Genomic DNA, 24,319 nt, shown 5'->3' with positions numbered 1-24,319 from the left:
TGGACTAGACAAAAGAGTGACTGAATGGGTGGCTATATTTCTAGAAAATAGAACTCAAAGAATTAAAGTAGGTGAAGCTTTATCTGACCCTGTAATAATTAAGAGGGTACCGTATTTCACGGCATAATCGTCGCACTTTTTATACCAAAATTTTCGAAAAAAATTGTAGGGTGCGACCATTATACGATGAATATTTAATACCAGTATTTGTATTACTCAAAAAATGTATTTATAACTAAATTGTATTTGATACAAATTTAAGATGCACGTAATACTCGCGTTTATACATCAAAATAATTAAAATAGTCTAAAACAAAATTCATAATTTTTCGCAACAATTCGGTGAACGATTTTCCAACCTGAAAATAAAAATGAACGTATTAAGTTAATTTGTCATTAATTTGAGTATTAAAGTTAAAATATTACACTTGCAAAAAATTATCGCTTTGTTGTGAAATGCGGACTTACCGGTACGCAATTTATTCCAAATCTTAGGTGTCGCTATCGCAGGTTTCGCTATCTGATGCGCCGTCCTCGCCTCTGTTAATACCAGTATCAGATTCTTCGTCTCCCTGCCACACTGCGTCATCTTCGGAACCGTCTAGTGCATTCGAAATCCCAGTCCTTTTGAAGCTCTTGGAGACTAGTTCAGGTGGTATAAGATCCCAACTCTTCTTCACCCACGAGCATAACAAGTCCAAGGGTGGACGCCTGATATTTCCGGCGGGCGTCAATTGCTGATCGCCGCTCATCATCCACTCGTTGTAAAATCGACGTAAGTGGTCTTTAAAGGGTTTATTAACACATACGTCTAGTGGCTGCAAAGCAGATGTTAGGCCACCAGGAATGACTATCTGTCGTGTCTTATTTGTAGTGAGAATTTGCTTCACTTCGTTCACGAGATGACCTCGGAAACTATCTAAAACAAGCAGAGCTGGTTGTTTTAGTAGTGCACCAGGTCTTCTATTCCACACAGTTTTAACCCAGTCCAGCATGAGTTCTACGTCCATCCAACCCTTTGGTTGCACTCGTACATGAATTCCACGGGGAAACTGTATATTCTTAGGCATCGTTTTCCTCTTGAAAATGATGTAAGGCGGCAACTTTCTCCCGTCAGCTGTAATGGCTAGCATTGCCGTGCATCGCAACTTCTCACTACCGCTGGTTTTCATTAATACACTCCGTGATCCTTTTAGCGCAATAGTGCTGTTGCGAGGCATATCAAAAAAGATTGGAGTCTGATCGGCATTACCGATTTGAGAAAGCAAGTACGAAGTTTCCTTGCGCAAACGTATGACAAATCGGTGAAAATTTACAATCTTGTCCGTGTAATCAGCAGGCAACTTTTGGCTTAGTGTTGTTCTCCTTCGCACTGACAGATTGTGTCGTAGCATGAACCCCTTAATCCACCCACGAGTCGCCTTAAACTGAGTTACCGGTATGTTGTGTTTGCGCGCTACCTCCTGTCCCTTAATTTGTAACATTTCATATGATACACTGCAGCCATTGTTACGTATTTCACTGACGTACCTAAACACTTCTTCGTCAATTATAGGAAACTTCCCTGTTTTAGGACCTCTAAACGCGCGTCTAGAAGGGTTTGTGCTTTTTAGCTTGTTTTTTACTTTCCGCCAGTCACGCACCAACTTTTCACTCACAGAAAATTTTATTTCTGCAGCTCTGTTCCCGTGCTGTTCAGCGAAGGCAATTACGCTTAGCTTGAAGCCCGCAGAATAGTTTCTATATTTACCCATAATCGCTTATAAATGCTTCACACGTTAATGTTTTGCGATATAAATGACTTTCCGTAATTGTTCACTATTAAAACAAATTATTTCTGCAAACACCCAAAACACAAATTAAAAACTTGAATTCTCACGCACACATGTCTACAGTAAGCACGTAAATCTGAAACAAATAAATGCATCTGTGATCTGTCCATTCCAGAGCAGCCAATACTGTTAGGCAGCAAGGAAGCATGCAACAATTTATCAGTTTAGCTCATTGGTTGCGACACACTACTGCGCTTGCGCAAAGCTTGCAAACCGGAGCTCTAGCTAGCGCGGTGTAGATCTACTGTATAGTTGACTGTATTCCGAGACGTCAGTAACAAACATTAATTTTTTTCAATTTCTTTTAAACATACGGTAATTAGGTTAATATTTCTTCCCAGTTATTGATGATTTTACATTACAAGACTGACGAGTTTATAAAATAAAACTTTAATAGCATTGGCTAATAATTATCTTGACTGCTTGAATAAAAGTTTTCATCCCATGCCCGGACACGTATGACGTAGTAGTAGGTAAGATAAGAGTCTAGCGATGACAACTGAGACATCGTAAATAATTCGGCTGAATAATTCCGTGGAAATCTGCGTTATCGTCTTGGATTTTCTTCGTGCGCAATAACACAGGAGCCGGCCCCATGGTATAGGGGTAGCGTGCTTGCCTCTTACACGGAGGCCTCGGGTTCAATTCACGGCCGGGTCAGGGAATTTTACCTGTATCTGAGGGCTGGTTCGAGGTCCATTCAACCTACCTAGCCAGTATTTCCTGGCGACGTTGCCGATAAGCGATAACTTACAGCCTTACGTATTTCAAATGGGAACTCATAATATGTAGGTGGTGAATAAATAGTACACTGTCTCGCGACCACGTTGTCAAACTGCCGATAGCCTACCGGTAAGCATAATATGTAGGTGGTGAATAAATAGTACACTGTCTCGCGACCACGTTGTCAAACTGCCGATAGTCTACCGGTAAGCCATGCGTCGTACATATACCGGTATTATTTATTTATACGTTGTGCAACATGTCGCAAACGTGACTGTGTTGCCAAATTGCCCGTAAACCATACACGTATTTAAACTGCGCATTCATGTGCAACTTACGTTGCAGTTCCATTTACCTTTTAACCAGATTAGTGAACAAAATTTGGACGTGCGACGATTATGTAATTAAAGGTTTAAAGTCCGATTTTTGTATTGAAAATAAAGGATGCGACGATTACGCGGTGGCGACGATTATGCCGTGAAATACGGTAATTCCTCAAGGCAGTATTTTTGGACCTTTATGTTTTCTTATATATATATCAATAAATAAATGGCATATGGCCTCCGGAGAGGCCTGGTGCAGGTCTTTTTCTAATAGAAGGCCCATTAGGCAACCTGCATGTCTGTGAAGATGAGGGCCCTACCTAGGATGATTTCTAATGTTGAATACGCCACACACACCCAGCCCCTGAGCCATTGGAATTAACCAATTAAGGTTAAAATCCCTGACCCGGCCGGGAATCGAACCCGGGATCCTCTGAACCGAAGGTCAGTACGCTGACCATTCAGCCAATGAGTCGAACATATATATCAATGATATGAGTAAAGAAGTGGAATCAGAGATAAGGCTTTTAGCAGAGGGTGTTATTCTGTACAGAGTAATAAATAAGTTAAAAGATTGTGAACAACTGCAAAATGACCTCAATAATGTTGTGAGATGGACGGTAGGCAATGGTATGATGATAAACAGGGTTAAAAGTCAGGTTGTGAGTTTCACAAATAGGAAAAGTCCTCTCAGTTTTAATTACTGCATTGATGGGGTGAAAGTTCCTTTTGGAGGTCGCTGTAAGTACCTAGGTGTTAATATAAGGAAAGATCTTCATTGGGGTCATCACATAAATATGATTGTAAATAAAGGGTACAGATCTCTGCACATGGTTATGAGGGTATTTAGGGTTTGTAGTAAGGATGTAAAGGAGAGGGCATATAAGTCTCTGGTAAGAACCCAGACAGAGTATGGTTCCAGTGTATGGGACCCTCATCAGGATTACTTGATTCAAAAACTGGAAAAAATCCAAAGAAAAGCAGCTCAATTTGTTCTGGGTGATTTCCAATTTTTAATTTAATAATGAAGCATATGTAAGAAGCATACCATCCATCTCACAACATTATCGAGGTCATTTTGCAGTTGTTCACAATCTTTTAACTTATTTATTACTCTGTACAGAATAACACCATCTGCTAAAAGCCTTATGGAAGCATACGTAATGGTCTCATATGACATTACCAATATGTACTCAAGCATCCCTATAAATTATACTATAAATATTATAAAAACAAACCTTTCCAAACACAGTAACTTAGCAGGCAAATCGCATAGTTAGCTTGAATTCATACCAGGTCTATGAATTGGGCATGAATTATACAGAACACACGATAAAATAATACAACATGAGCTCAAGAGGAATGTTAATGAAGCGACATGAGTAAAGGTCTCGGCCGCACACAGCAAACATTCACATACACACACATGAATCCATGTCACCTTCTGTTCTCAAAATAAACATAGTGGATCGGTAAATGAACATACCAAAAGAAGCATGTAAAAGTAAAGTTAACACACAAATAAATTAGAAACACATGTAATGAGGGAAGCCTTTCTAACCAAACCATGGAGAGCACAGAACGAAGCAATAATAAAACCAAGAGAAGATTAAAGAAAATAAATACCTCAATTGCATAAGCAATTAACATTCTCGAAAGGCCGAGATATGTACAGACATCTTGAATCGGTTAAAATATCTTTTATATGCCATAAAGGCGACTTGGAAATCCAATCCTTCCATCTTCTCAAGTCAAAAAAATCTCTACACTCCCCCAACCAGAAAGATAACCCAACAAGACGGAGCAGAAAAGAAATGCTTTGATCTATGCTAACGTATGAGATGCCATCTATCGGAATAAGGAAAGATTACATAGTGGTAACAACACATGATGGGAAAGAGTACTAGTTCATAGGTACAAGAGTTCCCTAGGAACATGAAGACATCAGAAAAGGCAAACGTACCATAAAATGATATGGTGTGGTTGAAATATTCTAAGTGCCCCCTCAAAAACGAATTCTGTCTTGCTGATCAGACAAGGAGAATTCATTTTACTTGAAGGCTGTAACTTAAACTAAACGTGCACCCAAAACTACAACTAAACTTAATGCTAAGGGAATACCGGTACATGATTACAGTACAAAGGTGAGTACATATTTGAGAATATACGTTTTCCTACAGAAACACGTGTAGACGCAAGTGTCCTATCACTAAGGTCAACACAAGGAAACGATGAAGAGCAGAGACCTTTAAGACCTGAAGTGTGTTACAGTCCAGTAAAGCGTATAAACATGTGCATGTCGAATACGATCATTCTTCACTTTCTCCATATATTACGATTCGACTCCTGGCTTTCCTTTTGTCGTTATTAATCTGTGTTATTCATGTCAAATTCATAGACCTGATATTAATTCAAGCTAACTATGCGATTTGCTTGCTTCTGTGTTTTTTGGTGTTGGAAACACTCCGTCTCTTTAAGATGGACCACTTTCTGGTTCATACTGTCTGAGCTCGAGAGCGGTTGTTTATTTTGTTATGTGTTGTGCGTTGACGTTCTTATATGTCCCTCTATTCGGCGACCTAACCTCTTGGTCTATGTGTGAGCGTGGGTGGTTCTGACGTTTGAGTCCGTGAAACCTTTTGTGTCTAATTTATTTATTGTTCGTTTCACATTGCTGTCATTGGCTTTCTTTACCTGTTTTCTACTTTAATTTGTTTTGTTCTTTGCTGGGCGCCTTCTGTGTTATTTTAGTTGTTTTGCGTGAAACCATGGTAACTTCCCCTTTTCTCTTTGCATTTATTTTATGAGTATAAATGAGCTCGGTGCACTCTTCCCTCTTCTCCTGTTTTAAGCTCTTTTACTTAATGATATTGTATTCTCGGGGGACGTGATTTTTATTGTTGAGAGTTTTATGTCTTATCTGATGAATTGAAAGGGAGAATGTTATGATTAGGTACTGTTACTCCCTAAACTTATGACTGTTTAGACCCGATGTGCTACAAAGAAATGTTTTGTACCCATCTGAATTCATATTCTTCAGTTAATTAATATAGATGCCAAGTCCTTATTCCAAACTTTTCGTCACGTCTTTTATGAAGGTAAGCGTGTGTGAAGGTGCTGTAATCAATGAGTATGATGTATTTTGATTATGGGCCACATATTATTAATATTAGCTATTTGATTTTTGGCCCCCTTGTTTTACCTATGCAACCTTTTGTTTTGATTTCCTCTCCATAATAAATTTAAGTTCTTTCCCTTATTACCGATATATTTTTATTTCTTTGCGTCTCTTATATGTTTGTTGTCTGTAAGAGGCTTGGGTCCAGTTCCTGGCAGTTTTTTGCTAGTTTTGACCAAATCCACTGCACTGGGTCTTCGTCGTGTTCCTAGTGTCAGTTCAATTGGTAGCAGAGCGTGGTTGCACTTTTCACAAACGTCACAGGTTCTGACATACTCACAGCCATCTTTCTTTAGGCTCAGCCAATAGTAATTTCGAGCAATTTTATGAAATGTTTTTAGCTTCCAAGGTGCACTCCCAAATATGAGTCATGGTAATAATTCAGAATCATAGTCCTCAAGGCATGGGGAATAAACACTTTCGAGGACTTGTTTCGAGGACACTTATGGCACAAGAGACCCTTCTTAATTTCAAAAGACTCGTAGCTGTGGTTGTTCATGGAAATTACGTCCATTATCTTAACACACTCGTCATCTTGCCTTTGGAATTTGCCTATATCCATAAAGCTCCAGGGGTAATTTTGAAGAACGTTGACCAAAAGATTAGAACCAGAACTACATTCAACGTTATCATTGGGATTTTCCATGCCATCAAACATGCGCGACAGACAGTCAGCCACAACGTTGTCCTTAGCTCTCACATGCACAACAGTAAATTTATAAGATGACAAGCAAAGTATCCAGCGGGCCGTTCTCCCTAACTTTTTTATGTTTGCGCTCATCCAAGATAAGGCCTGATTATTGGTGTGAATCCAGAAATGACGGTGTTCTAGATAGGAGTGAAACTTTTCAACCCGGAGAAAGTATCCTTATGTACTAGACGGATCAAGTTCTTGGGACACATCATCTCTGATTCTGGCATCTCTGTAAATCCCGACGGGGTGAAATGTATCTGCGAGTTTCCTAGACCTAAGAATGGCGGTGGTATCCATAGATTTCTTGATATGGTTGGGTTCTACTGTAGGTTCATCCCAAACTTCTCTGACATTTCTGCCCCTTTGAATCTGTTGAAAAGAAAGAATACTCGTTTCTGTTGGGGTGATGCTCAAGAACAAGCTTTCAGCAAACTCAAGGATGCCCTCTGTCAGGCTCCAGTCCTGCACAGTCCTGATTTCGGTAATGACTTCGTCCTTCAGTGCGATGCTAATGACATTGCAGTCTCTGCCGTCTTGAACCAGAGGTTAGAGAATGATAGTCTGGCTCCTATTGCATACTTCAGCAAGATGCTACATGGTTCAGAATTAAGCTATTCTAATTATGAGAAAGAATGCTTGGCTGTCGTTCTCGGTGTGGAAGCAAATTTGAAATAACTGACTTCATTAAATTATTGAGCTTTGTTTCGAACAATAACTATTTCACCTTCAACAACAAAATTTACCATCAAAAGGGACTGGCAATGAGAGATCCTCTTTTGGGCATTTTACGTAGATAACATTTTTATGGATAATCTAGAGGATGACTGATGATCGACTAACAAAAAGAATATGAAATTTTATTCAATCTAAGGCAACAGCTTGATCCATAGAGCGTTCAAAATTCCTCTTTCTAACGACAGCCGAAAAAAAAAAGAACTTCAATATATTAAAGAACTGGCTAAACTTAATGGCTACAAATCAGACATGGTTAATAAAATTATAAACAAAATCAAGATAAAAAACTGCAACTAATTTAACCCCTGAAAGACCTAAAAAAATAAAAAAAACACTTTTGCTGCTTTTACCTTCACAAATCCAGCTCTATATCAGATCACTAACCCAATTAAGAAACATGGAGTCAACATTGTGTTTAAAACCCGTAATACAAACAGAAATATATTCTTTAACTCCCGTACAGTAAATTCAACACATAACCGATACGCAAATTCAGGGATTTATGGACTCAAATGCACCCACTGTAAATTTTCTTATGTGAGGCAAACTGGATACAGCTTCCAAACGAGATACTTAGAGCATTACAATGCATTTAAGCACAACAAATACTCTGCTATGAGTATTCATATGAAAGAAACCAGGCATAGCTTCACCACTATAGACCAGGAACTTCAGATCTTAAAGATTATTAATAAAGGTAGTTTAATGACTGAATATGAAAACACTTTTATATTTTTAGACCAGCACTTCAATAAGAATCAAAATCTAAATGACATCGTAGAAACAAAGAGCTCGGTCACTGAGCAAATTCCTAACTTATTGTCATCTCTTAACATAAACATAAAAATCTTTTAAAAATCTTCAACTATAAACTATAAATCCAGCATTAACCCGCGAGTGGTCGCTAGCCAAAATGTAACACGAATGGTCGCACGTGAGACTTTCTCTCCCATTAAATAAATGACATTTTTCACATTTTTGTGGGGTGTAAGGCTGAAATTTACTATTGAAATGGAACGCAAGTTCTAACTTATATATTTTAGATAAAATGAAATGATTAGCTGTGAGCGAGAGACAGATGGAGTATGGCTTTTAACGCCGGGAGTGTCCAAGGACAAGTTTGGCTCCCCAGATGCAGGTCTTTAGATTTGACTCCCGTAGGCAACCTGTGCGTTATGATGAGGATGAAATGATGATGAAGACGACACATACATCCAGCCCCCGTGTCAGCGAAATTAATGAATTAAGGTTAAAATTCCTGACCCCGACGGGAACCGAACCCGGGACTTCTGTGACCAAAGGCCAGTACGCTAACCATTTAGGCATAGCGCCGGACATGATTAGCTTCTTATTAAAGACACACATTGCTACTTAAAATAACATATGCAATGTACATAAAAATAACTTCCGTCCTGAAGTTGTAAAAAATAATATCTCACACATGCATTATATGTAGTAATATTTAGGTACAAAGCAAGGTTTCTGAACACAATAACATTTTCAAAAACAAGATGTGCTCATAATACAAATACTATCGCGTACAACAGGAGTAAGTTTCTTGCTCCACTTCAAAATAACACCGTCATTAGTCGCGCGATGAGAGAAACCCTCACACAGCGCACATGGACACATAGGAACCTTTGTTTTGACTAGGATACGGGGTGCTTACCCTTTAAATGTGAATCGCTCTACTCACGACAGATATAAAGGGAACAGTCACCTCCTTTTCATCAGTGTGAAGTAATATCACAATAAAGAATAATGTGAGAGAAAATCTCATATAGCAACCACTCGCGGGTTAATACCCCTATATCAACAGCAGCTAATATCCCGTCACCTGGCCATAGCCCTTCCCCTATGCACACCAACAGCGATCTTAATGCCCCGCCCACCCCTCTTCAAGTGATAAAAATCATTGTTATCCGTATTGAAGATACTGAATGTGGGATGTTAAAAGGTTTGTTTTTTTCACCTATTCAATACATATAAATTTTATAATTTAGGAATTTATTGTAGATTCCACTTGAGACATGTTTCGCCCTTCATTGAGGGCATCATCAGTCAAAATATTACCTCAAGGTAAAAAATCAGGTAACTGGTTAGTGGTAGACATGTACAAATTAATACATATTATTAACAACATACAAAAATTAAGTATGGGAAATAGTTGCACAAAAGTGATGGTTTATATGTATTGAATAGGTGAAAAAAAAAAAAACCTTTTAACATCCCACACCCCTCTTCACCCGACACATTCTCCGCCAACAATGACACACCCCTACAATACGAGGAGTAGAGGTAAAGTGACAGTCAGACCACCATATACAAGCAATGCTGCTGGACATCTCTTCGAAAGTCTAAAGGGTAAGTATTAAGAAGATAAATTCTGCTAGTATACAACCCCAATTATAACAACTCACACACTTCTTCATCTTATTTCACAGACTTCAACGCACATCACAAGCCATTTCATTTACACCTAAGAATCCAGTTGAACTCCTCTTCAGACTTACATGGATGCTAACTTCATAAGCTCTATGACTTAGGCAGCATACTGCATATTTAAAGAGAAGATGAAATAATCTGTTATATGAATGAGACCTGTTCAAACATCCTCTACTAGCTATCTTGCCATCTAACCAGCATCTTCACTTTGAATATTATTACTTGTTTCAATAAAGGAAAGATTTTAATCTTTTAATCCACAAATTATTTTAAGCTAAACATATTGATTTCTTGTATATACTGAAAAATCTGTGTAAATATTTTGATTTCCTTTTGACTTCGATTGCCAACCCAGTATCAACATTATGAGTATTAATATTATTTTATAGTATCTCCATTAGATGGAAACACAAATATGATATCCCATTAGATCTTTAAAACAGGATTAACCAATTCAATCCAAATAGACCACAATGTTCTTATACATCAATGAAATGATTGTAAACGATTAGTTTTCAAGAATAGTTTTAATATAACATCCACTTCAGAACTCTGACTTAGAGTATGGAATTTATGGCTGATGATGCCTGCGATGACAGGTGAAACATGTACCATTACAACCTTAATAGAATGATTGTATCATAGTCTTAAAGACTTTAAAGTATTGAATAGTTGTTTTTCAATAAATTAATGTAAAAAAAAAATATTGAATTTCAGTATGGTCTAATAATGAGATTAATCACTTGTTATAAGCGGTATGTTCCGAGCTGTCAGTGGAGAGATGGCGTGGAATGACATCAGTAGACAAATAAGTTTCAGTGTGTCTTTGAAAGTAGGAAAGATCACAATATGAAGATAAAGCTAGAATTCAAGAGGACAAATTGGGGCAAATATTTGTTTATAGGGAGGGGAGTTAGGGATTGGAATAACTTACCAAGGGAGATGTTCAATAAATTTCCAATTTCTTTGCAATCATTTAAGAAAAGGCTAGGAAAACAACAGATAGGGAACCTGCCACCTGGGCGATTGCCCTAAATGCAGATCAGGATTGATTGATTGATTGAACAATCTAATAGCTTATAAACAAATGAGTGAGGCCAGTGTATGTATAAGCGTACTGAGAACATTAATATTTCAATAACCATTCATACTGACACAAGTTGCACATTGCTGTTAATTACTAGGATATCATTACATTTGATGTAGTACATAAATATATCATCATTTACACGGTTCCCATAAATTAAAATTTAGAACTGAGGACTTTTTTTGCTTGTTGGTAATATACACACAACAAACATCCTTGCCTCTTGACAGAGAGCGTATGTCCTGCTGATTAATACATACAAGGGAGAAATTTTAAAATTGCATTTCCTTCTTATCCTGGACATGACCAACTAATAAACCTTTTATTTTTAAATTCTGACCAAAATACAGACTAAACTCTTATTTTACTTATATAGGTAGCATCAGGGATTACAATACAAAATATTGTAAATCTTCCAATGTTTCCTCCCCTATTCTATAATGTATAAACAATTGAAGCATGCAGCCGAATAAGGGACTATGTTAAATTTTTACCCATGTTCAGTGTTTGGCGGAGTAAAGTCTGTCAACACAATTTCCATACGTTATAGTAGAGAATTAGCTTGTGCACAACAAGGGCTATGTCCTCACTTGCCTACCACCAGGCATACTGAAGCTCTCCGACCTTTTCAAGCTCATAACTCAAAACACGCCGGGTGTAACATAGACCCTTATTCAGCTACACGCTTCAATTTTGAGTTCAATTTGCTGCACAGTGATTGCAAGATTAGACACCCATTAATTCTAAAAATAAAATAGCCTCATTTTGACCCTCTATTTCTATCCTTGCAACATTTTTCTCACCTTCTCTATCATCAGTACTCTTCTTATTCCTCTCTCACTTGCCACTGTATAAAATCAACTCACAAAAAGCATAATGCCACAATATTTATATCTTGTGACATTCTAATCCAATATGTGCATTCTTTAGCATTGCTCTTTTGTTTTATTTCTTATTGGCTGAAATAATGTAATTAAATGAAATAATGGATAACAAGTATTTATTTCTATATCATTAATAAATATTGAAGGTTCATACCATTTACTTTCAAATTGAACATCTTTTGAGAACTTCCAGCACCATTAGTTGCCTGGCAAATGTACTCTCCAGCAGATGAAGGCTGCACATCATGTAAGATCAGGGTGCTGAAAATTAATAATCAGATTTTACCAGTATATAAATATTAATTTAGAATATAAAAATTATAACAGTCACAGCATAGTAAACTTTCAAATTTAATACATGAAACTGTATTTTTAAATAAACACTAAGTTCTTAATTTTAACAGTCATGCAATCATTACTTAACACTATCTATTGTTTATCTGCCTTTCTTCTTATCATAATCTCTCCATTCATGATTGATGATCTGTTAATGGTCTCTGAGTGAGTGTAAATACCTGCCATCAATGAAGTATTCCTTTCAAATATCTATGGAGATAGACTGCTAATAAACTTATTTTCCCAGATATAAGCCTCTTCATTTAAAGTAGATAGAGCAATGTACCTCTTCCTTGCCAAGCCATTTAATTTAATTAGATAACTATATGCCTTTAAGGACTGAACATGGCCTGAATCTTAATGAAAAAAAATGGAAAAGACTAGACAAACAAGTGATGGGGGATCTGCCACCTGGTGACAGCTCTAAATGCAGATCAATGGTGAATGATTTAATATCAAAAATATAATTTTTGGTCCTATTGAAACAAAATTTGCAATCAAAGATAAAGGTAGGGTTTTCCACCTGTTCAATACTACAAAATAGTGGAATTATTAAAACATAACATTTTTGTTGTCATTTTTGATACCAGTTTCAGCTACTTTATTTGTCATCATCAGCCTAGGAGATAAGAAGGCTCTCTTTATATACATACATATGTTATAAATATTTTAATGTAGCTATCAATCTCCTAGGCTGATGATGGCAAATAAAGTTGCCAAAACCAGTACCAAAAATGACAACAAAAATGTGATATTTTAATAATTCCACTATTTTGTAGTATTGAACAGGTGGAAAACCCTACCTTTATCTTTGATTATAAATGGTGAATAATTCATTAATTGATCGATTAATCAATTGATTGATGGTGTTCAGTTCTTCTGTGTTTTTATTAATGTGTTTAAGTTGTTCTGACAGATTTGTAATGAACTACTGAAAGGATTAATGGTGTATAACACAATGAAACTATTTTCTCAAACAAATATAAAATTTTGGATAATCAGTTCTGTATATTCGACCAAGTACAGCTGGGGCAAAATAAATATAAACTAGGAAAATGTGCAATGGTCATTAATGAATTATTCTGTCTATTGAAGGATAGGATGGTATTCACAACAATGTAAATGAATACATAATTTTAACTGAAAAGATAACATAGAAAATGAATAGGAAATTTGCAATGTGGGTTAAAAATATCATATCAGTGTAAAAAGTCAAGTAATGTCCACAAATTTGCCTATGTCCTACATAGCTCAGGGGTAATGCATGTATCTGTGTATACATGTATGTATCGCAGGACTTGCGGTTCAAATACTGGTACAGTAAAATGCAATTATAACGAACACAAGTATAACGAAATGTTCAGAATAGCAAAATTATTTTTAGGCCTCTTCCCTTTTCCCTATTTAATGTGCGTTAAAATATTTTGTTGTAACGAATTTCGAACTTTCAGTATAACAAATTAAAATATAGCCTTTTTGGTCATATTTAACATCTTTTTTCCTGCAAAATATAATTGAAATTCATCCTTTTTTAATCGCCGCATATTTCGCACATGTCTCTATTCAGCTAATACCAGGCAGCACACTCTATACAACACACAGGCGAAACTACTAGGGTTGGGCACTATGTCCCTGTTTCAGCACATTGTGCCGGTGCACAGTTATGTTCCGCTGGTCCAGAACACCGAGTGTCAATTGTTCCAAAACATTCTCAAGTGAGACGAAGACACTGACTCGCTGTCCCATCAGAAGCACCACTATGCACTGCCCTTCGCCTACTAGCTGAACTGTGCAGTGGGTGCACGGGACGCAGGACTGTAACTACGCAGTGTAGAGAGAACTTTGAGAGGCAACATTACATGCTCCGCGCCAGCGGGAATGTGCCTGTATGGAACGTGCTGTGTGGTGTCTGCCTGTGTGTAGTTATGGCCATGTCCAGCATAAAGCTGCACGGAACATGAACGAACAGTCGGAACACTGAAATTCGCGCCCAATAATCACGTTTAAAGGCTGCTTTTAGGTTAAGATTTTTCCGGTCAATATGAAATACACATAACATGGTTACAATGGCAGTGCAGGTGTTTAAAAGTAACTAATTCAAGATTATTTTCACCAGTTGAATGTATTGGCCTGTATTGTGAGTAATTAGGGCCAGGATAAAACTTCACGGCACGTGAGAAAGCAGTCGGAACTCTGAATGAAATACTCACCCAAAAAATCATGTCTAAATCTTCTTTTTAGGATAAGAATGTTTTCATTCATTCTGAAATATACCTGTCACGATTACACTGGCAGTACAGGTGTTTACAAATGTCACAATGTTATTTTCACCAATTAAAAGTATACTCGTACAGTTGAAGAAACATTCATCAGTGCTCTATTCACGTACACAATATACAAGCGGAACACGAAAATAAAAACTGTGGGATGTTTAAGTTTGAAATGTCTTGTCATTGTGCCGGTTGAAGGTCCCGTTGCAGACAAAAGAACATAAATTGCATTTCACTCCATCTGGTTTTCTTCCAGTAAAAAAAGTCCTGAACAGGACTCCGATGCGACATTATGCAAAGTTTACTGTCTTTCGTACGGTTTAATTACTTTCATGCTGTTATGCTCTTTGCACTTCGAATTCCTTCCCTCTCAACTTCCATTTGCCTTCTTTAATATTTCAAAAGTTTCCCTCAACACTTTCTCGGGGATTGACGTTAAAAATTAATTTGGACTTTAAGGAAACTTTTAAGCCCAAGAAAAACATAGGTCATCATTTTGGAATTAGAAATATAACTGGATGAAAACACTGTTGTACTTTCGTGCTGTTATGCTCTCTGCACTTTGAATTCCTTTCCTCTCAACTTCCATTTACTTTCTTTAATATCTCGAAAATTTCCCTTAACACTTTCTCGGGGATTAACGTTAAAAATTAATTTGGACTTTAAGGAAACTATTAAGCCCAAGAAAAATATAGGTCATCGCTTTGGAATTAAAAATATAACTGGATGAAAACATTGTTGCACTTTTGTGCTGTTATGCTCCCTGCACTTCGAATTCCTTCCCTCTCAACTTACATTTACTTTCTTTAATATCTCGAAAATTTCCCTCAACACTTTCTCGGGGATTGATGTTGAACATTAATTTGGACTTTAAGGAAACTTTTAAGCCCAAGAAAAATATAGGTTATCGCTTTGGAATTAAAGATATAAATGGGCGGCATACAGTCGGTATCGACAGTCAGACACAGCCAAGGCCAACTAATCTATCTAGTGCGGCCCTGACACAGCACGTTCGGTACAGGCACATTCCAGCTGACGTGGAGCATGTCATGTTGCCTCTCAAAGTTCTCCCTACGACGCAGTTACAGTCCTGTGTCCCGTGTCCTGTGTCCCGGCACTCTGTACTGAAACACTCCACCTCAAGCTCCTAATGTTGCGGAACAACTGAATGTTCCGGTCTGCCCAACCCTAGAAACTACCCGATTAAAAATCAGGGGAAGGTAAGCAAACGCATTACAATTCTGATGAGCGGGTTGCCTACCCAACAGCACATGAAGATTATTTTATTAAGATTTGGTGTACCAGTACTGAACATCATTACGTAGGATTAATTTTTTATACATAAAATGCAAATTAAAGCCAATTTTCTATTAATAAAACTATCTTCAAATATTGGGGTGCGCAGATTGGATTACAGTATTTGCGTTTACAGGACACAGTTCAGGTAGAAATTTTCCATACAAGTACAGGATTGGTTGAGCTGGATATCAATTTCAAAGTAACAAATACGTAAGAAGTAACGCTACTGGCTGGGTAGGAATGCCACATTTACAATCAACCAATGAACGTTACGGTTTCGCATGTCTACACTCAGTACTGCATTTCGTTTATTCACGTCTCATGACGCATACATTATTTATCTTTTGTTTGTGAAGCAACGTGTGTATTAGTGTGTCAGTTAACTCTTTCGCCAATATGGATGAAAAGAAGCGAAAGCAGTTTTCTTTAAAATAAAAATGTAACACACTTCGGGCAGTGGAGAAAGGAGAAATCAGCTTACTACTAGCTTACCAGTACAACTAATAATAAAATAAAGTAAAACATAACTACACAACAACAAAAACAACAACAACAAGAGTACAACAAGTAATTCAATGGAAAGAAAATATTACAAGAAATACTACTAGTTTAATATTCTAAATCTATCATCATAATATACGAATTCACGCATAACTTAAATATTTCCAGTGCTTAACACTGTGGCAGGTTGATCTTACTACTAGCTTAACATTACAATAACAATAAACTAAAGTTAAAAGCATAATTATCTAACAACAACAACAACAACAACAACAACATGAGTACGACAAACAATTTCCTGGAAAGAGTCTACTGTGAGAAATACTACTACCGGTAGTTTAATATTCTAAATCAAGCAGAAAATCACAAATTTGGTGTCTGTAATTTACAACTTTTAGGTTTCACTTTACACTAGCACTAAAGATCTTCTTAGATGAATTGATACCAGAAGGGAATGTATCAAAGACTGCTGCAGGTAATTTATTCCAATCACTTATGGTCCTGTTTATGAAGGAAAACTTGCCTACATCTGTATTCTGGTTTCTGGCCCTAATTTTATGCAAAAGATGTAAAGAATTAAATAATTTTGATACAGTAAAGTACCAGTAAAACTAAATTTTGGGGACCTCAGAATTTAATTTGTTATACTGAAATTTTGTTTTACTGAAATAAATCAATTCTTAAAAACTCGCCCCTTGCTAAACCTGTTGAAGAATCTACATTATTTCATCATGAATTTACACATCAAGAAGTTTCTCAAATTTTACCCTGTACTGGTACGTTCTGACCTTGACTTATATTTTGAAAAAATCTGTGATTTTCTTCTGAACACTCCCAGACACAAACGAATATTCAAGGCCGTCAGCAACCACTGCACTTGAATTTAACACAGATTCTGGCACATCACTTCGTGACAGAAGAAAATCCTGAAGACTATGTGCCATGTTTGTTGCTTGCACAAGCGTCAAACTCTGTTGAACACTTTGAGGCAAATCTTCCTCTTCCTCCTATAGTATTGTAAGCAGTAGTGTTAAGCACTGGAAATACTTAAGTTGTGTGTGAAATTGTATATGATGGTGCTGGATTCAGAATGTTAAAATAGTAGTACCATCAAATGGGGTGATTTTGGACAGTTTTATTTCCATCTTAACTCATGAAGGGAATCATAAATTGTATTGTTTATCATCCTATTAATGAGGAATATATCCAATTAATACAATACCCTACAAACAAGAAATATATGCCAACATATGTGTTCCTGAGAAAACAGAAAGCTTTTTAAACTGCTGTCTGTTGTTTCAAAGCGTATTACATGATTTCAGACACAAATAGTCCTTTATTTTAATTCTACGTCCCTTCTGCTTTAGTGTTATGATATTTAAAGTGTTTTGAGGGTGTCCAGAATAGACATAACAGTCTACAACAAAAATGTATGTATGATGTAAAGAAATGCAGTGCATTTGTTTTGAAATGGCCATCATAAAATAGAATCTAATTTGTAAACTATTCACTAGACATAAGACATGAATACAGTATATAGACATCATTAGAAGCTTGAAATTTATCCATACCAGCCCTAATGATCATATACCCAACATTCTTGATGAATACTTATAAAACATACATACACAGTTCACCACAAAGTACTAACATATGAACAGATGTTAGTTACATAACATGCATTATACAGCCACACCTTACAAAAATGCCCTTGTAAATGTAATTTTGCCAATGAATGTTAAGATATAAGTGTTCCTATCCATGGAGCCAATTGCTTAGAATGGTCAATCAAAATTAGGTGGAAGTACTCCAACAACAAAATTCATTTACCATCAAAGGCAGTAGTGAAGTCTGTATAATTCATTATGCCAAATAGAAATACATTACATCAGTTGCCAGAAAGGTATCAATGTTAGATGAGAAGAAATTTACACAATTGCCAGAAGTTTTGCTCCATGTTCATACCTGGAATGAGTATCACCTTCTAGCACATTCTGAGAGCTACTGTACCAGAAGTATTCTGCTGGGGGAACTGAATCAGCATTGCAGACTAGAGTGATGTCTTGGCCTTGATTTGCTACCACTTCTTTCTCTGGTGATTCAAAAACAGGTGGAACTAAAATCATAAAGAAGAAATGACAGATTATAATTAAATGTTGAAGGTGAATGTTGTATATTGTATTGTAACTACCCCATATGCTAAAATAGCACAGGGCTATTCAATGAGTTGTGATGTTTTGAAGGAAGTGAAAGCCCTTTATTTTGTGTGACGTCAGGCAAGAACTAATGGTTAGAGCCCTGCACGGATAAACAAAATATTATCCACATCCGTGGATACTGTAAATATTTAACTATATTACACCCAAAGTATTGAAATGGATTGATCTGTTAACATAATACAGCAGGACTAATACCACAGTCACAGGTTTATGGGGGATTTCTTCTTGCGACAACTACCGACATAATTAGCAGTTCCCTTTCGGAAATTTCATTCCTTCCTTCCACCAATTGTGGGTAGAAGCCAGTTAGGCTTAAGTCATATTTACAGCTTTATGGTCTCAAGGATCTTTATATATCACCCTTCTCCCATACCAATGTCAAGATTAGCCTTACCTCAAGCAAACATAAAGAGTATACCCGAGTTAAAATCAATAAACTTCATTATTTAGAAATTATCAGCAAAATTATCCACACTGCCATACAGTTTGCATCCACCAAGATACTAACTTCTCAGAAATCCATGGATATCCACATCCATACAAGGCTCTACTTTTGGTAAGGTGATGTGAGTTAAGTCTAGGGTATTAGTAGGTTAAATGTAGTGTCTAGGCAACAACAATAATAGTATCATAGCATGTATACTCACAGTATTATGGCCACTTACTAAGCGGAGTGACCATGCATGTCAATGCACTACAGCTGTGGAACCAAATGAGAACCCATTGAAAATTTGCCGGCAATACCTGTTCCACGTGTCTCTACAATTTGATGATCCATCACAAAATTATTTCTGCAGTCTATAAAATTGTTAATTTGACTAAGTGTCAGGTACAGTAGACATGCTTTATAACTCTGTCACTGAGTAACCATGGCCTTTCTAAGAATTTGAAGGGTCACATCCTCACTATTCCAACTCGAATAACATTTCCTGCAGAGTTGGAGCTCAGAAGTATACTATGGTCGACCTTGCAATTAGCTCAAGAGAGTAGGCCTAATGATTTGAAGCCATTCTGCAGATTTGAGAAATGTTTCTGTACAAGCTAGTAGAATGACATTCTGTCTTCACTATTTTCCAAGAACCACTGACATTACACAGAAGCACTGTGCAATCGACTGCCGCAACTAGTGATGTAAAATAAAGATGCGGACATTGAAGGTCGAAATGACAAGGTAGGGATGACGGGAAGCAGCGTGGTAACAGTTGTAGCTGTCAGTGGTGTTCATTACTGTTAGGTCGCGAATGCAAGACAACCTTTGATTTTTCACATCAAATTCTGAGAAAAAAACATAGTCTTGGTTTCAGAGAAGTGTGGTATATACTGTAAAAGTACCTCACTTATCGCATCACAAATTTTCACTATTACCGCTTAGTATGATCACATTTTTCCTAGCCCTGAAAATGTTATTTGTCATCCCTTGTGAAACAAACATGATTTCCAACGTGGGTCAGAGCTGTCACCACAGTTGCACGATTAAGGGAAAAGTCCTTGAATTCCTGAACTAGCCTTAGGAATGTTCAGTTTTGATTGCTGGTTAGCACTGAGATTGCTGAATAACACAGTGAGCTTGTTTGTGCTTGTATTTCAAATTTCCATTTATAATTACAAGTTAATGAAGATAAAATTAAAATCTGTCAGAAAGTAGACTGGAATCTGCATCCTAGAGATTGCAAATGTTGAGACTCGCACCTTCAAGATTTGACTCGATCAATCGAGTTGGTCAAAGTTTTGTCGGATTCAAAATGGGGTCCAAAGTTATTCCTGGCAGTCACACATGCTGAAGTGTAACCTCCAATTCACTGGAGAAAATAATGTTTAATAACCTACTGGTCTGAAATAAAAGGCTCCTACTAACATTTGTTTCAGAAAGAGTGTGGTCTGCAATAAAACTTCGATATCCTTATTTGACCCTGTGCACGTTTTCGTATTTGTTGTCTGGTGTTTTTCACACCTTTCAGTGCACTGTTATTTTATAAGCCCCAGTAGGAAAGATTTTTCATATTTGTTCTCTCGTGTTTTTCACACATTTCAATACTTTACTCTCATCTTTACAAATGGTAGGATTAGATATAGTTTTATGTAAGTCAGCTAGTAGGCGAAGGGCAGTGCATAGTGACGCTTCTGATGGGATAGCGAGTCACTGTCTTGGTCTCACATGAGAATGTTTCGGAACAATTGACACTCGGTGTTCCAGAACAGCAGAACATAACTGTGCACTGGCGCAGTGTGCCAAAACAGGGACATAGTGCCCAACCCTAGTTATAAGGGATTAAGTGAAACTCTACATTGACTCACATTAGCGCTCGTAGTGGTAGTAAAAGGCAAACTGCTACTCTAATCAACTGGATAACGATGATTAAGAAAAGGATTGTAATTTTTAGGAATAAATAAAGAATAAATTCTCATACTTAATTATAATTTATTTACTTAAAATTCGTAGCTCATATCCCTAGGTTAAACCATGGGAAATTGTTGATAAAACTGAGGTAATTGAAGGAATAGGAGACCATAAGGCTGTAATAATGGATGTAGGACTCGTACCAAAAAGGCTTAATAAGAGGGCTACACAAGACAAGAAATTGTACAGAAAAACTAAAGTTGATGAATATGGGACTTACCTTAAATCACAATTCAGTTGTTGGATAAGTGAAGGGAGTAACGTGGATACACTTTGGGCTAAATTTAAAGGAATCATTTGGGAAGGAGAGAAGAGATTTGTACCTGTTAAGAAGGGTAAAATGACCTCAGACCCTGTTTATTATACAAGGGATATAAGAAAATTAAAGAGAAAATGTAGAATAGTAAACAGGAAAATCAAAGAGGGTAGGGAGAGTAGAGAAACTAGAAAACAGCTAATGAGGGAACAGAATAGAGTGAAAAAGGAAGCAAAAGAGAATTATATGAATGGCATACTTCAAGAGGGTAATGACCACAAAGGGAAATGGAAAAAGCTGTATTCTTATATCAGGAATCAAAAAGGAAAAGGAATCCAAATTCCTACAATGGTGGGAGAAGGGGGTGAACACTATTTAACAGATACTGAGAAAGCAAACCTATTTAGTAGGGAATTTAGAGATTCAGTAGATGATTGTCAAGAGTTGGAAACCGAAACAGAAGATAGAGAGGGAGAGAGACAGACGGAAACAAGAAGCTTGTCATTCACAAATGAAGATATTTTCAGAGAAATCCAACTGCTTCAGCAAGGAAAAGCAACAGGAAGTGATCAAATTACTGGGGAGGTATTAAAGACAATGGGGTGGTACATAGTGCCTTATTTAAAATTTCTCTTTGACTATGTCATAAATAATAGTGTAATACCAAAGGAATGGAAGGAATCTATAATAATACCAATTTATAAAGGAAAGGGTGATAAAAGGAAACCAGAGAACTACAGACCAATCAGCCTGACCAGTATAGTTTGTAAAATACTGGAGAGTTTAATAGCAAAGTACATCAGAGGGATATCTGATGATAAAAATTGGTTCATGAGGAGCCAGTATGGATTTAGAAAGAAATTTTCTTGTGAGGCACAACTGGTGGGATTTCAGCAGGACATATCAGATCAGTTGGATTCAGGAGGTCAGTTAGATTGCATAGCCATAGATCTTTCCAAAGCCTTTGATAGAGTGGAACATGGAATATTAATAAAGAAATTGGAGGGAATAGGATTGGACGTAAGGGTTACATGTTGGATAAAAACATTTCTAAATTCAAGGGTTCAGAAAGTCAAAGTAGGAAATAATGTATCTCAGGAAGAGAAAGTTTGGAAGGGAATTGCACAGGGTAGTATAGTCGGTCCGTTACTTAATATACGCAAATGATTTAGGGAACAATATAACATCGAAAATAAGATTGTATGCAGATGACATAATTGTTTATAGGGAAATAAATAACCTTGAGGATTGTTCAGAATTACAAAGGGACCTTGAGAGTATCCAAGAATGGGTTGAAGAAAATAATATGAAGATTAATGGAGGCAAATCAACTGTTACAACATTTACAAACAGGAGCTTTAAAACTGAATCTGAATATACTTTGGATGAGGTAGTTATCCCAAAAGATGGCAAATGCAAATACTTAGGTGTGAGATTTGAAAGTAATTTGCACTGGAAGGGTCATGTTGATGACATTGTTGGGAAAGCATACAGATTGTTACATGTCATAATGAGGCTACTTAAAGGATGCAACAAAGAATTAAAAGAAAAAAGTTACTTAAGTATGGTTCGTCCATTATTGGAATATGCAAACAGTGTTTGGGATCCTCACCAAGAATACCTAATAAAATACTAGATGGTGTGCAGAGGAAAGCAGCAAGGTTTGTAACAGGGGATTTCAGGAGAAAGAGTAGTGTATCAGAAATGTTAAAGGAACTTGGGTGGGAAACTTTAAGTAAGAGAAGGGAGAAAACTAGACTTCTAGGATTATATAGAGCCTATACAGGAGAAGAAGCATGGAGAGATATCCGTGAGAGGCTTCAGTTGGAAAATAATTATATCGGCAGGACTGACCACAAATATAAAATTAGAAGGAATTTTAGCAGAAGCGATTGGGGTAAATTTTCATTCATTGGGAAGGGTGTGAAGGAGTGGAACAGTTTACCAGGGGTAGTGTTTGATCCTTTTCCAAAATCTGTACAGATATTCAAGAAGAGAATAAACAGCAACAGAGATAATAAATGAAGTGTTAGAGGGCATTCGACCAGTGCAGGTTATTTTAAATTTAAAATAATGTGTGTGAATAAATTAATTCCATCCCCTGGTCTAAGGAGTTTGGACAGCCAAAGTAGGGGACTGCCTGTAGGGGTGAAGTACAGTGGGGACTTCGAGGGCCCTGGGACCGCTATGGTAGCTGTGAAGGCCCTTCAGGAACTCTGAAAAGTGGTGGCAAAAGGGGCTCTGATTAAGACGCAGCAGGTCGTTATGCTACTTAGGTTCCTGAACAGGTGAAAAAAAAAAAAAAAAAAAAATAGTAAACAAATAAATGCAATGTAAAAATTAATCTTATACCAGTTGTATAGTATCATTTGAAGTAATTCCACATACTGTATATCAGTTGACTATATTTGTAAGTAGTACAGGAGATATTATAAGTAGAATTTTGTAAACAATATAAATTTATTAAGGATGAGCTGTGTGTTTAATAGAAAACATTGTTAGCGTAAATTGTGTAATATTGTATTATAGGAAAATTTTCTTCTCTTATTAATTTAATATTTAGTGCTTGACAATAATGTATTTTAGTGTACCATTTGCCACCGAGGTAGACACCTCATTTGCAAATAAAGAGATTTTGATTTGATGTTTTCAACATTGAGTTGCTTGCCTGAAGGGCTAGAACTGTGGATTTTTTATTTGTATATTCAGTTGTACATTTTCTCATTTAATACGTTCTTTTTCCTTGTCCCCTGCAGAAATGTACTGATGAGGTTTTACTTTATATGTTTAGACATTTTTCTTCCTTCACTATCTTCTTCCATCATCCTCTTCTATCCACCTTTTCCTCACTTCTGTCACCAGCTGTTTTGCTTCTTTTATTTTTTTGACTGAAACTCTTCTCTTGCTGCCAGTATCCTCATTTGGAACCATGTCCTAAAAGCACCATTCTTCTTCTACATTATATATTTCATTCTATAGTCCCACAATGAGGTCTCCTTCCATATTTACTTCATAAAATTCCTTCCACATAGTTACTTCTGATGCTTAGTGTGTTTAAGAATATTCTTCTCCCATTTTTGGTTCATCTGCTGACATGATTTCCTTTACTATTTTCATGTAATCATCTCTAATTATCTCC

General features: G+C 36.7%; 1 protein-coding gene across 1 annotated transcript in view; it reads right to left on the bottom strand.

Moving 5' to 3' along the window:
- Positions 1-24,319, bottom strand: part of LOC136858421 (hemicentin-1) — a 357,960-nt gene that overhangs the window by 174,780 nt on the left and 158,861 nt on the right. Inside the window, exons 21-22 of the mRNA XM_067137953.2 lie at positions 18,273-18,423; positions 12,056-12,162 (exon numbers count right to left, since the gene is read on the bottom strand). Coding sequence (XP_066994054.2) covers positions 12,056-12,162; positions 18,273-18,423 — 258 coding nt within the window. The remainder of the gene's footprint in view (positions 1-12,055; positions 12,163-18,272; positions 18,424-24,319) is intronic.

The sequence above is a fragment of the Anabrus simplex genome, chromosome 1 (assembly GCF_040414725.1).
Source record: "Anabrus simplex isolate iqAnaSimp1 chromosome 1, ASM4041472v1, whole genome shotgun sequence".
In the NCBI taxonomy this organism is placed as follows: domain Eukaryota; kingdom Metazoa; phylum Arthropoda; class Insecta; order Orthoptera; family Tettigoniidae; genus Anabrus; species Anabrus simplex.
This window is presented reverse-complemented; position numbering and strand designations above follow the sequence as displayed.